The sequence below is a fragment of the Ricinus communis genome, chromosome 2 (genome assembly GCF_019578655.1).
Source record: "Ricinus communis isolate WT05 ecotype wild-type chromosome 2, ASM1957865v1, whole genome shotgun sequence".
Lineage (NCBI taxonomy): Eukaryota > Viridiplantae > Streptophyta > Magnoliopsida > Malpighiales > Euphorbiaceae > Ricinus > Ricinus communis.
In genome coordinates this window covers 9,152,774-9,165,545 of record NC_063257.1, presented here as the reverse complement: position 1 = coordinate 9,165,545, position 12,772 = coordinate 9,152,774, and the positions used below count along the sequence as shown (strand labels likewise).

The 12,772-nt window shown below is 33.4% G+C and overlaps 3 protein-coding genes across 5 annotated transcripts; 2 read left to right on the top strand and 1 right to left on the bottom strand.

The window, feature by feature from the left end:
- Nucleotides 1-547: 547 nt before the first annotated feature.
- LOC8281396 (polyadenylate-binding protein 3) lies at nt 548-4,260 on the top strand. Its single transcript, XM_002527049.4, has 7 exons — nt 548-1,087; nt 1,721-2,499; nt 2,595-2,672; nt 2,799-2,888; nt 3,059-3,361; nt 3,450-3,659; nt 3,757-4,260. Exons 1-7 carry the CDS (start codon nt 781-783, stop codon nt 3,973-3,975), a joined length of 1,986 nt encoding a protein of 661 aa, XP_002527095.2. The 5' UTR covers nt 548-780; the 3' UTR covers nt 3,976-4,260.
- A 242-nt stretch (nt 4,261-4,502) lies between these two features.
- LOC8281395 (MRN complex-interacting protein) lies at nt 4,503-6,379 on the bottom strand. 2 transcript variants are annotated; one of them, XM_015724136.3, is made up of 4 exons: nt 5,862-6,379; nt 5,475-5,775; nt 5,230-5,379; nt 4,503-4,918 (listed from the first exon to the last, which is right to left on the bottom strand). In XM_015724136.3, exons 1-4 carry the CDS (start codon nt 5,913-5,915, stop codon nt 4,641-4,643), a joined length of 783 nt encoding a protein of 260 aa, XP_015579622.1. In that variant the 5' UTR covers nt 5,916-6,379; the 3' UTR covers nt 4,503-4,640. The 2 variants fall into 2 exon arrangements, with proteins under 2 accessions (XP_015579622.1, XP_015579621.1); XM_015724135.3 differs by having other exon boundaries at nt 5,230-5,382; nt 5,862-6,370.
- Nucleotides 6,380-7,155: 776 nt separating this feature from the next.
- Nucleotides 7,156-9,486, top strand: LOC8281394 (hypoxanthine-guanine phosphoribosyltransferase). Of its 2 annotated transcripts, XR_007214916.1 has the most exons (4): nt 7,156-7,579; nt 8,094-8,258; nt 8,385-8,462; nt 9,131-9,486. XR_007214916.1 is itself a non-coding variant. In XM_002527047.4 (3 exons), the coding sequence occupies exons 1-3, from the start codon at nt 7,280-7,282 to the stop codon at nt 9,227-9,229; spliced, it is 564 nt and encodes a 187-aa protein (XP_002527093.1). In that variant the 5' UTR covers nt 7,159-7,279; the 3' UTR covers nt 9,230-9,486. The 2 variants fall into 2 exon arrangements, 1 of the variants encoding a protein (XP_002527093.1); XM_002527047.4 differs by lacking the exon at nt 8,385-8,462 and having other exon boundaries at nt 7,159-7,579.
- The last annotated feature ends 3,286 nt before the right edge of the window (nt 9,487-12,772 follow it).

Sequence of the window (12,772 nt, the reverse complement as noted above, 5' to 3'; positions counted from 1 at the left end):
TAAAAAGAGAATTAAGAAGTAAATATTTATTTAAATATCATTTTGGTTTCTCCTGTTTAACTATAATAGTAAGACTATTTTAAAACTAGACGTTAATATTGAGATTTGAATAATTTTAAAAAAAATTATAAAATTAAAGAATATGTTTCCTTTTTACTTCAAGCAAACTTTTAAACTGGAAAACAGTTTTTTATATTTAAGAAATGGAACAGAGGATTATTATGCAAGGGAACAGATATGAAAAGGCCAAGAAACGGTGCGTATAAAGAAAAGGTTAATGAAAAAAGAACACCAAAACGACAGAAGAAGAAAGACATCAAGTGAAACACAAACACAATGTACAAGTCATACAATAGTATTAACAATACAACACAGACAGTGTTTTAGAATGCCACGTCACCACTTTGACAAATACGATAATATTTATTTATTTGAAAAACAACAAGAACACACGTGTGTAAAGTAACGCATAAAATCGAAACGGCGCGTCTCTCTCTCTCTCTCTGTCCCTTTCTTTCCCACACATATATAAGTCCCTCTCCCCTCCTTTTTTTTCTCTCTCTACTCTCTTTCTCTCTCTAGAGGAAAAATAACCAAAAAAATAAAAAAACAAAATAAAGAAACAAAATCAAATCCTTTCCTTTTTAGGTTATTATTATTAGATTACAAGCCCTAAACTTCTTTATATTCTTTGGTTTGATTTTGTTTTGTTTGTTTTGTTTTTGCTGTGTTTGGTTTTGGTTTTATTTTGTTTCTTTTTCTTTTGAGAGGAGAAGTGATATGGCGGCAGCAGCAGCAGCAGTTACTACAACAGAGATACCAGTGGATACTGTGACGGTGGCTGCTAATGGTGGTGGTGGTGGTGGTAGTGGTGGTGGTAGTGGTGGTGGTAATGGTAGTGGTGAGGGTGGACAGTTTGCCAATTTATCATTATATGTAGGGGATCTGGAACAGAATGTGAATGAAGAACAATTATATGATCTCTTTAGCCAAATAGCACAAGTTGTTTCTGTTAGGGTTTGCAGAGATCAAACGAAACGATCTTCTCTTGGTTACGGTTACGTGAATTTCAGTAATCCTCAAGATGGTAATTTTTTTTCTTAAAAAAAACATTTAATTGTTTGATTGCTCATGATTTGATTAATATGCTTTTATGATGTGCTGAATTCTTTGTATATTAGTGGTAAACGTGATAACTATGGTTATATTTGTTGTTGTTTGATTCTTGATCTGTGAGAAGTTATGTTATTGATTATTTCAGTGTCAGTGTGTTAAAATTTTCGTTGGTCTGTTTTTAGGACTGTTTTGTATGTGCCAATCCTTTTTCTTTTTTTTTTTTTGTCTTAATTCTGAATATATGAGATTGCAGTTGAACTTATTTATTTGATTTTTTAAAATGTTTAAATAGTTAAATGCGTGTTTTCAATGTTAGTATTTGTGTCTTTGTTTAATATTTTTGAATGATGTAATGATTGCTCTTTCTGGTATTAAGATGTTTGAAGGAACTGCAGATGTTAAGAAAATTTTGTTATAAGGTATTCTGAGTTTGGATGTTATTGTTCAAATATATCTTTCTTTCAAATTTTTCTGGATGAATGACAGATGTACACCACACACTTTTATGGACTTGATCATGTTGATTAAATTTACTACTGGATTAGTAATCACTTTCTCTCTTCTGTGAATTATAGTGCTGACCCATCTATATTGTAAATTACAGCTGCAAATGCTATGAAGGCTCTGAATTTCACTCCCTTGAATGGGAAACCTATCAGGATTATGTTTTCTCATCGAGATCCTAGTATTAGAAAAAGTGGCTATGGCAATGTTTTTATTAAGAACTTGGACTCAACTCTTGATAACAAGTTGTTGCATGAGACATTTGCTGCCTTTGGGACAGTCCTTTCTTGCAAGGTAGCTGTTGATAGCAATGGCCAATCTAAGGGTTATGGTTTTGTACAGTTTGAAAATGAGGAATCTGCAGAAAGAGCTATCAGTTTCTTGGATGGCATGTGTTTAAATGATAAACAAGTTTATGTTGGATTTTTTGTACGACAACAGGAGAGAACTCGGACAAATGGTTCCCCAAAGTTTACTAATGTTTATGTTAAGAACTTGTCTGAGACAATAACCAATGAGGATCTTGAGAAAGTTTTTGGTGTTTACGGGACCATAACTAGTGCACTTGTTATGAAGGATCAAACTGGCAAGTCTAGAGGATTTGGATTTGTGAACTTTCAGGACCCAGATTCTGCTGCTGCCGCTGTTGAGAAACTGAATGGGACCACAGCCCATGATGACAAAGCTTGGTATGTTGGTAGGGCCCAAAGGAAATCAGAACGGGAGGCAGAGTTGAAAGCCAAGTTCGAACAGGAAAGAAACAGTAGATATGAAAGGTTAAAGGCTGCAAATTTATATCTGAAAAATCTTGATGACAACATTAATGATGTGAAACTGAAGGAATTGTTTTCTGAATTTGGGTCAATAACATCATGCAAGGTCTGCTTTACATCTAAGTGAATTTATTGTGTAATTGCCATTATTATCGTTATCAGTTTCTTTTGGAGTATTCTCATATCTACATAATTTTTCAGGTCATGCTTGATCACCAAGGTGTGAGTAAGGGCTCTGGTTTTGTTGCTTTCTCTACCCCTGAGGAAGCTTCAAGAGCTGTGAGTTCTTATTTCTCCTCTTGTTCTCCTATTTATTTTTTCACTTAAAAAGTTATAAATCAGTTCTAAGCTCAACTTTTACATTCTTTCTTGTGTAATAATTTGCTATCACGAATTGGTGCTCAGCTGAAGGAAATGAATGGAAAGATGATTGGGAGGAAACCTCTTTATGTTGCTATTGCCCAACGCAAAGAAGAAAGAAAGGCTCGACTACAGGTTTATTTTACAATTGCACATTTTTTCTAGTTATGTAGAAAACATTACACAGAATCTCTTTCCAATTTGGTGTAGAGTATTCCATTTTTTTTACTTTATATGCTACATACATGTCTGTTTTTCTGCTTGTGAAATCTAATGAATTTTCTGCACATTGTATCTATATGTAGGCCCATTTTGCCCTAGTTCGAGCGCCTGGTGCACTGGCTCCTTTGCCTTCCGGTATTCCTGGCTATAATGCAGGGGCACCAAGGCTTGCACCACAGCAACTTTACTTTGGTCAAGGGACACCTGGTATGATGCCCCCTCAGCATGCAGGGTATGGCTTCCAGCAGCAAATCTTGACCAGTATGCGCCCCGCTGTTGGCCCAAACTTTATCTTTCCATATCACCTTCAAAGACAGGGTCAACCTGGGCAACGGATGGGGATGCGGCGTGGGGGGAACCCTCAACAGATGCAGCAGCAGCAGCAGGTGCCTTATTTTGAAAATATGTTACAAGTTCTGACATTTTTTCTCATTAGCTGTACCATAAAGCATTTTGTACATGTACCAATTTCAGCTACTTCACCGTAACAACAATCAAGGATTAAGATACGTTGGCAATGCAAGAAACAGCGGGAATTCGTCTGTTGTTCCACAAGGTCTAGCAGGTCCCATGGTTCCATTGCCCTTTGAGGTTTCAGGAGCTTCAGTAGATGTTCAGCCACCAGTTACCATCTCAACCCTTGCATCTGCATTGGCTTCTGCTACCCCAGAGAAACGGACTGAGGTATGTAATGTAAAAATACTCCTTTTCCTACTAGCATGGCAAACATAGCAGTTATTGATGCACGGATGAAACATATCTGCTGTTGTGTTATACTCAGATGCTGGGTGATCACCTTTATCCGCTTGTGGAGAGGCTTCAGCCAGATCACGTGGCAAAGGTGACTGGGATGCTATTAGAGATGGATCAAACAGAGGTACTACATCTCATTGAGTCTCCTGATTCTCTGAAAAAGAAGGTGGCTGAAGCAATGCAAGTTCTTCGAGAAGCTACTGCTAATGTTGGCGACCAGCTTGGCTCATTGGTGCTGAATGAATGAAGTGCACCTTACTTTCGTGGTTGGTATTATTTGGGCCCATCTATTACAGGGCCTGATGAGCATTGATTTGGGGCTATTCTCCTAAACTAATTTTCTAGAATCAATTTTGTCGGCTATTTTAGTTTTTTGATCTAGAACAGTGGGTTTAAAAGATTGGAGACTTTTAGAATTCTTTTATTTGGTTCTTTAGATTTTTCTGTTCCTATTTGACATTGTCATAGTTTTGGTTATCTTTGGAATTTTTCTGGTTATTGCTCTATACACATCCGACATTATATTTACTCATATCTGGTGATGCGTCCTTTATCTCTAAGTGTCTAGAACATTTAGGTCAGAAGTCAACAAGGCTCCCTTAATGAAAAACTTGGAATTTCGATTCTCTTATATACATGATAATTTAATTGATACACACTTGCAAACTTATCATGAATTAACATATCCAAAACCGAGTTCTGGATGCCTTTAGTTATTTATTTTGTTTCTCATAGTATTCTGCTCATTTAGCATCATGATATACAATACTACAGCACCGATTCTAAAGAGGAGCAGGCCTGGTATCGCAAAGTAGTAGGTTCAGAGTGGGGGGCACAATGCAAAATCGGACATGATCAATAGAAGGGGAGATAGCATTCATGTACAAGAAAAATTAATCTGATTTTAGAGGTTTACATGAAGTCTGGATGAATATCATCTTTTACCTTCTGATCATCCGATATGGACTCCCAAACATGGTGGCTGCATGGACCCATATCATCTGGAAAATTTATCCCACTTCGCACACCCATGTCATTGTCATCATGGGTGATGTACGCATTCCATTTAGAAGCCTTTGTTGCTAATGTTGGTTGCACTGTCCTCTGCTCCTTATATTTTCCTGTCGTGCAATCACTCCATTTTGAAGTGCTAGTGACCTTTGCAAAGACATTTTTCTTTCCTTCTTTCCCTGCATTTCAAGACATGCCTGAATTAAATGTGTAGTAAGGGTTGCAAAGGAAAAAGGCAACCTTAATCTTGAGGACTCAATTTTTAAGTTAAGACACTGAACTTTAAGTTGTGGACGTATAAACTTTAGTGATTCTAAGTAAACATATTTTGCATTATCTTAAATAAACAACCTACTGCATCAAGCAATTTCAGAATGTTTCAAGCAACCACATAAAGAATTTAGGAAGAAGCTATTAGCAAGTAGTGCACATTCTGCAAAAGTTGCATTTAGCTCCTATCAAGTTATTTCCTCGGAAATTATTGAATTACCTTGAGATAAGAGGTGCTGGTTGGTAGTGTTCATCTTTGAGAAGACAGCTTTGTACGAGTTATTACTATCAAACCAACTATCATAATTCAACTTAGGTTTCTTAAACATCTCTTTTGTTAACTCTGTCACAATCTTTGGCCCAAAATCATCTGCTGCACTCAGAATAAAATTAAAAAGAAAACAATTATACACCATAATCTCCATCAGAAAATGAGAAATTTTCCCAAACTAGATCATCATATACCTTCTTCTTCTTGATTTTGTTGTTTAAACTTGTCGTTGTTTGCATCACCTTCATGATCAAGATACTCGCTCCAATCAGAGCGCCTTTTCCGCTGGCAATCCTCAGAGGATAATGGAGTAAAAGAATTTAGGGTTTCAAGTTGTCCGAGATTTTCGGAGAAGCTGCGGGACAAGTTGAAAGATTGAACGAACTTGCGGAGGTCTTTAGCCACAAAACCCTGAGCAAACACTTTTATTACAGATTGCTTCTGGTTGCACACTGCACATGTCCACTTATTATTGCTTTTCTTCCTCTGCTTCACCTGTAAAAATAGAAGTAAAAAATAAAATCCCCCTTTTTTTAATTTAGTTGATTCTAGACATGCCGGAGAGAGAAGAAGAAGATTGCCTGCATTGTTGAGCACTGGCAGCATTGAACAGCGATGAATACTGTAGATGACATTTTCTGCAACTGAGTGTTGTTCTTGTTTCGATTGGGTTGATTCGATTCGCCTTGAGAGGTTTTTGTTTTGATTTTTTGAGGATTTTTCTTTTTAAGTTTTAGGGATTTTGGCGCCAATAATTTTGGATTGATACTATTTGAGCTTTGTTAAATCCAATAAATAGACGCTTGCTCTCACTTTCTTCAGAGGGTTAATTACTATTTGACTCCTGTACTTTAAGCCATTGTCACAAACGCATCCCTGTATTTGTTTTATCACACTAAATTTCTTCTCAATTTAACAATTCTAACTAAAACTTTCCATCTAATTTTACCATTAAATTTTTATTAGATGTTAACGTTCCTTTTTATTTGACACCCTAAGATCTGTTCTATTACTATTCGGTCCCTGTATTTCTTAAACTACATTTAATTTACTGCTACCCTTATATATTCCATAATTAAGCAATTAAAAGAAACTCATATTTATTCCCATATTATTTATTTATTTATTTATTTTAAGACAGATTATTTGTGTAGGTTTATGATTGTGAGTACTTATCTATCAGGGGAACATTATTTAGAAGATTATTCATGTAGATTGATGACTGTGAATTATTATTTTTGGAAGCTTTCAAATTAAATTAAATATTCTTTTATATTCTTTTTATTAATACAAATAGTAAAACATTTTTTTAAGAGTTATAATGTGAGCTTTGTCATCTTATCTATACGATGTTGAGTAAGATTTTCTAGATTTGAAAGCTTTCATACTAATAGAAAACCACAATCTATGAATGGTTAACATTTAGACATTCAAATAATAAATACAATTATTGCTTTAGATACATTCCAGTCTTGAGCATTATATATATATATATATATATGAACCTAACCTTATTATTGTATAAGCCCAAGCCACTAACATACCTAGACCTAGGCATAGGCTTGAATCAGTATGGGACCGGTTTTGGACCATCAGTTTAAGGTTTATGGAAAAGGTTAAACCGGTTCGCATATAAAAAGTGCAGTTCATAGTCAAAAAGTTAATAATGGTTCAGGATCGGTTTATAGTTCAAGTTTGTTACAATTGGATTCCAATTGGGTTTTGGTTTATATAGCGAAAGGAATTAAATTTTAAAATTAAAAAATATGAAAACTATAACTTTTCTAAGAAAAATTAAATTAATCACACCCTCTAATTTAATTAAATCCATCACAAGCTGGAGGGTTTTGGATTTGATACGTTCGCTTTGGGTCCAGTTTAAAGTTGGAACCGGCAGGTCTAAGCATGTACCTATGCATATAAACCCTTCGACAGAAGGCCATTTGCTCGAGGGGTGTGTTGTGATAGTTACAGTCCTTAGCGCTCTGTCTCTGTGTGAATGGCAATGGACTCGCACATAGAGAAAGTGCTATGGACGAAGTTCCAAATCTCAAAAAGAGTGACAGAACTTGCCTCTCAAATCTCTAACGATTTTGCTTCCATTTCACCTCCCCCTATCATAGTTGGCGTAGCTACTGGCGCTTTCTTGTTCCTGGCTGACTTAGTCAGGCAAATTCAGTTGCCTGTCTCCGTTGATTTCGTTCGCGCCGAATCCTACGGTTCTGGCACCGAGTCCTCCGGTTCCCCTTCCATTTCCATGGACTTAAAGCTCGATGTGAACGCCAAACACGTCATTCTGGTAATACCCACTTACCTTTTGGCCATTTTTGCTTCAGATTCTTGTAATTTAATTGATAAAATTTGTGTTGGAATTCATGCTTTGGTTTGACATGGCAATGGAAAAAGAATACTAATTTAAGGATAGTGTTGTAATTAGAGGTGGTGATTAAGGCTAAAAGCTAAAAGATTAAGGCTTTTCCAACATCAATTTTTACTTTATACTATTTTTTGAGTTTTGAATATAATTTTTCCAAAACGAAGGTAAATTTTCGTGCATCTTTGATAACAGCAAGATTATAAAAAATTTTAAAAAAATTTATATTAAATTAAAAAATTTCAAACTTCTTTCTTTCAACACCCAACAGTAGTCCCAACACACCCTAAGATTCTGCCAACAGTTTGTATTGTCTAAAATCAAGTCTTATTTCTGTTTAAAATTTTTTAATGTACCTTTTTATTATTTTGATTGTTACTGCTTTTGGAGTGTTGTTATGTTTTTTGATGATATATGATTGCTGATGAGGTTGTATTAGGTTGAAGACATTGTGGATACAGGAAGCACTTTATCTAGCCTCATTTCACACTTGGAATCCAAAGGAGCAAGTTCTGTATCGGTTTGCACTTTTCTTGACAAGCCAGCTAGAAGGAAAGTTCATTTTCAACTACTGGGTGATGGAAAATACTATAGAGGGTTTGAGGTATGCTTTCCCTCTCCATTTGCGTGCACAAAAAGCTTATGATTATGCATACCTTGACAGATATCCGGAAACTTCTCTAACCTAATTTTGCATTGTTATTTCTCTTTGTGATTTGGAATTTACTAGAATTAAAGCTCACATTCAATCAATGAGTGACTAGCTAACTACTACTCCCTTGTCATGTAATTGCAACTCCTCAACCTGGTAATTAACAATGTCCATTGCTATTTGATATTGAACAGTCCATTCTAATTTACTACCTAAGGAGCATAGAATTGCCATGTTTATTGGTCTTTCTTGATTTTCATGAATGGTTTTAAAATGTATGTTCTATGGTGCTTGTTGCTTTATCAAGCTCTTTACTGCATTTTTAGAAGTATGTCACAAGAGTATTTTACTCAATTGTCCTTCATTTTAACAAATGTCTTCCCGATTATATTATATTATGGGAATTCACTTTGCACAAACCACTGTTTTCAATTTTCAATATCAAATTTCATCCCAATTTGTGGAAATATTTTAGTTGTAAATATATCTGCTCTGCTTTGGTAGAAGTGGATAACTTGTTTGTACCATTTACAAAGCTATACTTTCCTAGACCCTGATCTAGAGATAAATGATCAGACTCATAGGCTCGTTACTTTCTTTTGACAACTTATTTCCTTGGAAACCGTCTACCACTATACCACTAAAGGTATTTCATTATTGCGGGTGCATTCCAACAAGATTTTTTTATTTTGGTTGTGAATTGATGTTACTTTTAGCTTCCTACCTTCACCATAAGCAAAGATTACCTGTGACATATTGGAAATTGAATGGAGTTTTTTTTCCTTAATTATTAGTTATTCTTTTCCTTTATTTTCCTTTTGCAGTGCCCAGATTACTTTGTTGTGGGTTACGGAATGGACTTTGCTGAACTATATAGGAATTTGCCTTATGTTGGCGTCTTGAAGCCTGAATATTACCAGTGATTTGAAGTTCAGAAAAAAAGAAATTAACATTTCAGGTGGATACTCTTACTCAGTTATGCTAGCTGTAACATCTTGCAGAAGTTAGGAATTGTTGGAATTACATAGCTATTTTATACTTCAATTGAAGGGCAAAGTGCTTTATAGGAATGCAAATGTAGTAATGTACCTATTCTTGGACCTACATTTGGGTACTGATGAAAAAACTTGTGTTTCTTATACTTTATGGCTTGAATTGAGCTATTAAGAGTTTATGGTTATCAAACTTAGGTAAGAGGGAATCTCTTAATGCAAAAATTGCTTCCTTGCTTGCCTGAGAGCAATAAGCAGCACAAATGTCTACTGATTTGTGCTCTCTGGTAAATTTTGGTACAATATTGACAGTTAAGTTATGCACTGCTGACAAACACGAGCTCTGCAATGTATTAAGATTTATAGGATTCACTTTCCTACAGACAACTTGATGACTGGTTTTAGCTTGGTAGATCTTCAGGTATAGAGAACAGAATTATCTTAGGAAAGGTAACTCATCGTTGGCTCAGGTCTATGTAGAGTGAGGCAGACTCTGAATTGAGCACAACAACATGCAACATGGAAAGTCATAGCTACAGTATGATAGAACAGGTGATTATAATAAGCTGAGTACTTCAAGGCAACTTGTCATTGATTTATGGATTGCAGATTAAAAACATAGGTGGACATTAATCTCTTTTGCTCAGATATACTATGTGATTACATTATATATTTGGAAAACTTGTAGATGCATCAGATTAGATTTGTCTATAAAGGGAAAGTTATATGTGAAGATCTAAAGAAGGGTGGGATTGGCTTTGCCAAAGTAATACAAACTTAATCCTGAAGAATGTTCAATGTGGTAAACATTTCCAGTGTCATGATTGCAGGCCAAATAAATATTTACCAAGTATGTAGGGGTGAGCAAAACTGAACCGAAACCGAAATGACCGGTTTGGTTTAGTCGGTTATTTTTAAACTGTTGTTGGGAATAATATTTCTGTTTGATTCAATTTCTATTTAAAAATTTCAGTTAGTTGATCGACTGAAATATTAATAAATATTTAAAACGTTTTTTTTATGTATTTACTTGTATAAAAAAAAAACAATTTAGTTAACCCTAAGAATATATTTATTTATATATTTAAACTTTTTTTTTATCATTTTTGAACAAAGATATTTTTATATATGTATTTATCTACAATTATTTATAGTACAATTTATAAAGAAAAAAAAAAGAGGTACAAATCAATTAATCGAAACGAGTTGGACTTTTCTAGTTTGATTGGGTTCAACTGTACTAGTTTGGTTCAGTAAACAAAATCAAAGAATTGACTCGAACCGAATTAAACCGATCATTACTCGCCCTTATCGAGTGGTTACCATGCACCTCAGATTTGGCCATAGACATAGAGTCCACTGTATGCACAATTCTTGTTTTTTTTTTTTTTTTTCTGCATATTTGTTTATTGATTTGATAATTAATAAATGCAAGCAACTTAATTTAAGAAATTAATTGTTATAATTATCTTAATTCACTTATCAAAACAACACACGTGCGTACGAAGGAGCAAATTAATAAACAAAAATTGGTCAAAGTTGATCAGCCAATCAAGAACGTGCCCGTTCCTGAAATCAGGCGGGGGCTGATTTTTTAATCCAACTCCAAGCTCCTAATTGTAATTGAAATAATAATAAAAAGGGATGAGAAAAAATAGTGATGAGTAATTTTTAAATAGACTTAATTTATTATATTATTTATAAATAAAATTAATTATATAATAAAATGTTATATTATCTATTAGTTACTACATTATTTATTAATTATTATATTTATATTGGTCGGTCCTCGATAATAGACGATATCATTTAATTTGTTTATAAATGACGGATACATTAAGTCTGTCTGAACCAATATCTAGAGAAGTAGAAAGTTGACATATTAAAATAGAGGTGAGCAAATGCAAATATATTTAAACTAACTATAAGCTTTTGAGAGGATGCAGTTGGTATAGTTGAGATATAGAGATTTAAGTATGGTTGCTTGAGAGAATTTTGAGGATTTGAGAGGAGGCAAAAAGCAATCAATAGCTTAATCTCTCAGTTAGTTAATGAACTAATCAACATTTATTCTTGAGATTGATGTGGATATCTATGGGACAAGTTGATTAATATATAAGACCTTTGCTTATTCTGCTGCGTGGCACGATCTCACAGGATGTGAGGAATTCTAGACTATTGCCGACCATTTTTTAGTCAATCATTCCCTTTTTTTCATTAAGGTTGATAGTCTAAATGTTCTAAAATATGTACAATAAAAGTGATTGAAGGGACCTAAGCTTTCTCTTCTAGATTTTCTTCCAAATTTTAGTCTCACAAGGGTATTATCCAGTATATTTGATAATTCAATTGGAATTCGGTTTAATTAATATTAAAATAATAACAACTAGTCATTTAATTGATTGCATTGTATCACTTATAAATTGTGTGCATTTTTAATTTTTTTTTAAATATATTAAATTATCTTGTGATTTAATATATTTTCATTTTAGAATTTGTAGTTTATTTTTTGTCATTTTGATATTCTATGAATATGACCCAGCAAGTGCCGATGTAGTTGTTGAAAGAACAATAGCTATTATACACCACATTAAAATTTATTAATAGTACTGTGTAATTTGATTGTTATTTGCTAACGGTCATATTCACTGGAGACTAAGTGAAAAAAAAAGTGAAATATAGTTAAGTTACGAATCACTTGCTTAAGATGAGAATTAGTTTCGATTCTTTTAGTGAATCTATAGCTCATAATATATTCTACATATAAAATTCTGCTTGTAATCGATATTTTATATATGAATATTAAAGCATTTATTTAGATATAATTTTTGAAACATATTTAATTTATCCATGAATCAAAAGTCTCTAAAATTCATGGCATTTCTATATTTGCAGTGGATTTAGATTTCTTTTTAGCTAATAAATTAGTTGTTTTATGTTTATCCTATTAAAAAATTCTACATCTATTTTGGTCATTTTGTATTTATTACTAGACTTTTAATTTGGGTTTAGTAATCCTTGCTCTGTACTCTTTAATTTATAAAATGAAATTATAATGTTTCTAGAAAAAAAGTGTTTGAAGGAAAAGAAGAAAAAGAAAGTTAAGGGTCAAATTAGGCATTAGGCCAAAGTTTATAAGTATCTTCTAAAACTATAACACGTGGATTAAAGCTAAAGAGTGAGGAAACAATGGGTTCGGTTCAAAACCAAATTTGAATCGAATCAAATTTTAAAAATAAATTAAATTGCATATAAATATGAATCAAACCGAATTGAATAGAAGAGTAAATCACAATAATCGAACCAAATTTATAATAATTTTTAAAAATTAAATCTCATATTAAAAATCAAATAAATTTTAGCAAATAATTAAAAAAATCGATTATTTCAATTATATCAAATTTTTTTAGTATAGAACCAAACTGAACCGAAATAATTTTAATTTTTAAAAAAATTTAAATCAAATAAGTCGAT

What these genes read in the sequence shown, in the direction of transcription:
- LOC8281394 (XM_002527047.4), top strand. Translation starts at nt 7,280, where the DNA reads ATGGCAATGGACTCGCACATAGAGAAAGTGCTATGGACGAAGTTCCAA. An exon ending in ACGCCAAACACGTCATTCTG is followed by an intron (nt 7,580 to 8,093) that starts GTAATACCCACT and finishes AGGTTGTATTAG; the next exon opens with GTTGAAGACATTGTGGATAC. An exon ending in AATACTATAGAGGGTTTGAG is followed by an intron (nt 8,259 to 9,130) that starts GTATGCTTTCCC and finishes TTCCTTTTGCAG; the next exon opens with TGCCCAGATTACTTTGTTGT.
- LOC8281395 (XM_015724135.3), bottom strand. Translation starts at nt 5,915, where the DNA reads ATGTCATCTACAGTATTCATCGCTGTTCAATGCTGCCAGTGCTCAACA. An exon ending in ACAAAATCAAGAAGAAGAAG is followed by an intron (nt 5,383 to 5,474) that starts GTATATGATGAT and finishes TTCTGAGTGCAG; the next exon opens with CAGATGATTTTGGGCCAAAG. An exon ending in CCAGCACCTCTTATCTCAAG is followed by an intron (nt 4,919 to 5,229) that starts GTAATTCAATAA and finishes CTTGAAATGCAG; the next exon opens with GGAAAGAAGGAAAGAAAAAT.
- LOC8281396 (XM_002527049.4), top strand. Translation starts at nt 781, where the DNA reads ATGGCGGCAGCAGCAGCAGCAGTTACTACAACAGAGATACCAGTGGAT. An exon ending in AAAGAAAGGCTCGACTACAG is followed by an intron (nt 2,889 to 3,058) that starts GTTTATTTTACA and finishes ATCTATATGTAG; the next exon opens with GCCCATTTTGCCCTAGTTCG. An exon ending in AGATGCAGCAGCAGCAGCAG is followed by an intron (nt 3,362 to 3,449) that starts GTGCCTTATTTT and finishes TACCAATTTCAG; the next exon opens with CTACTTCACCGTAACAACAA.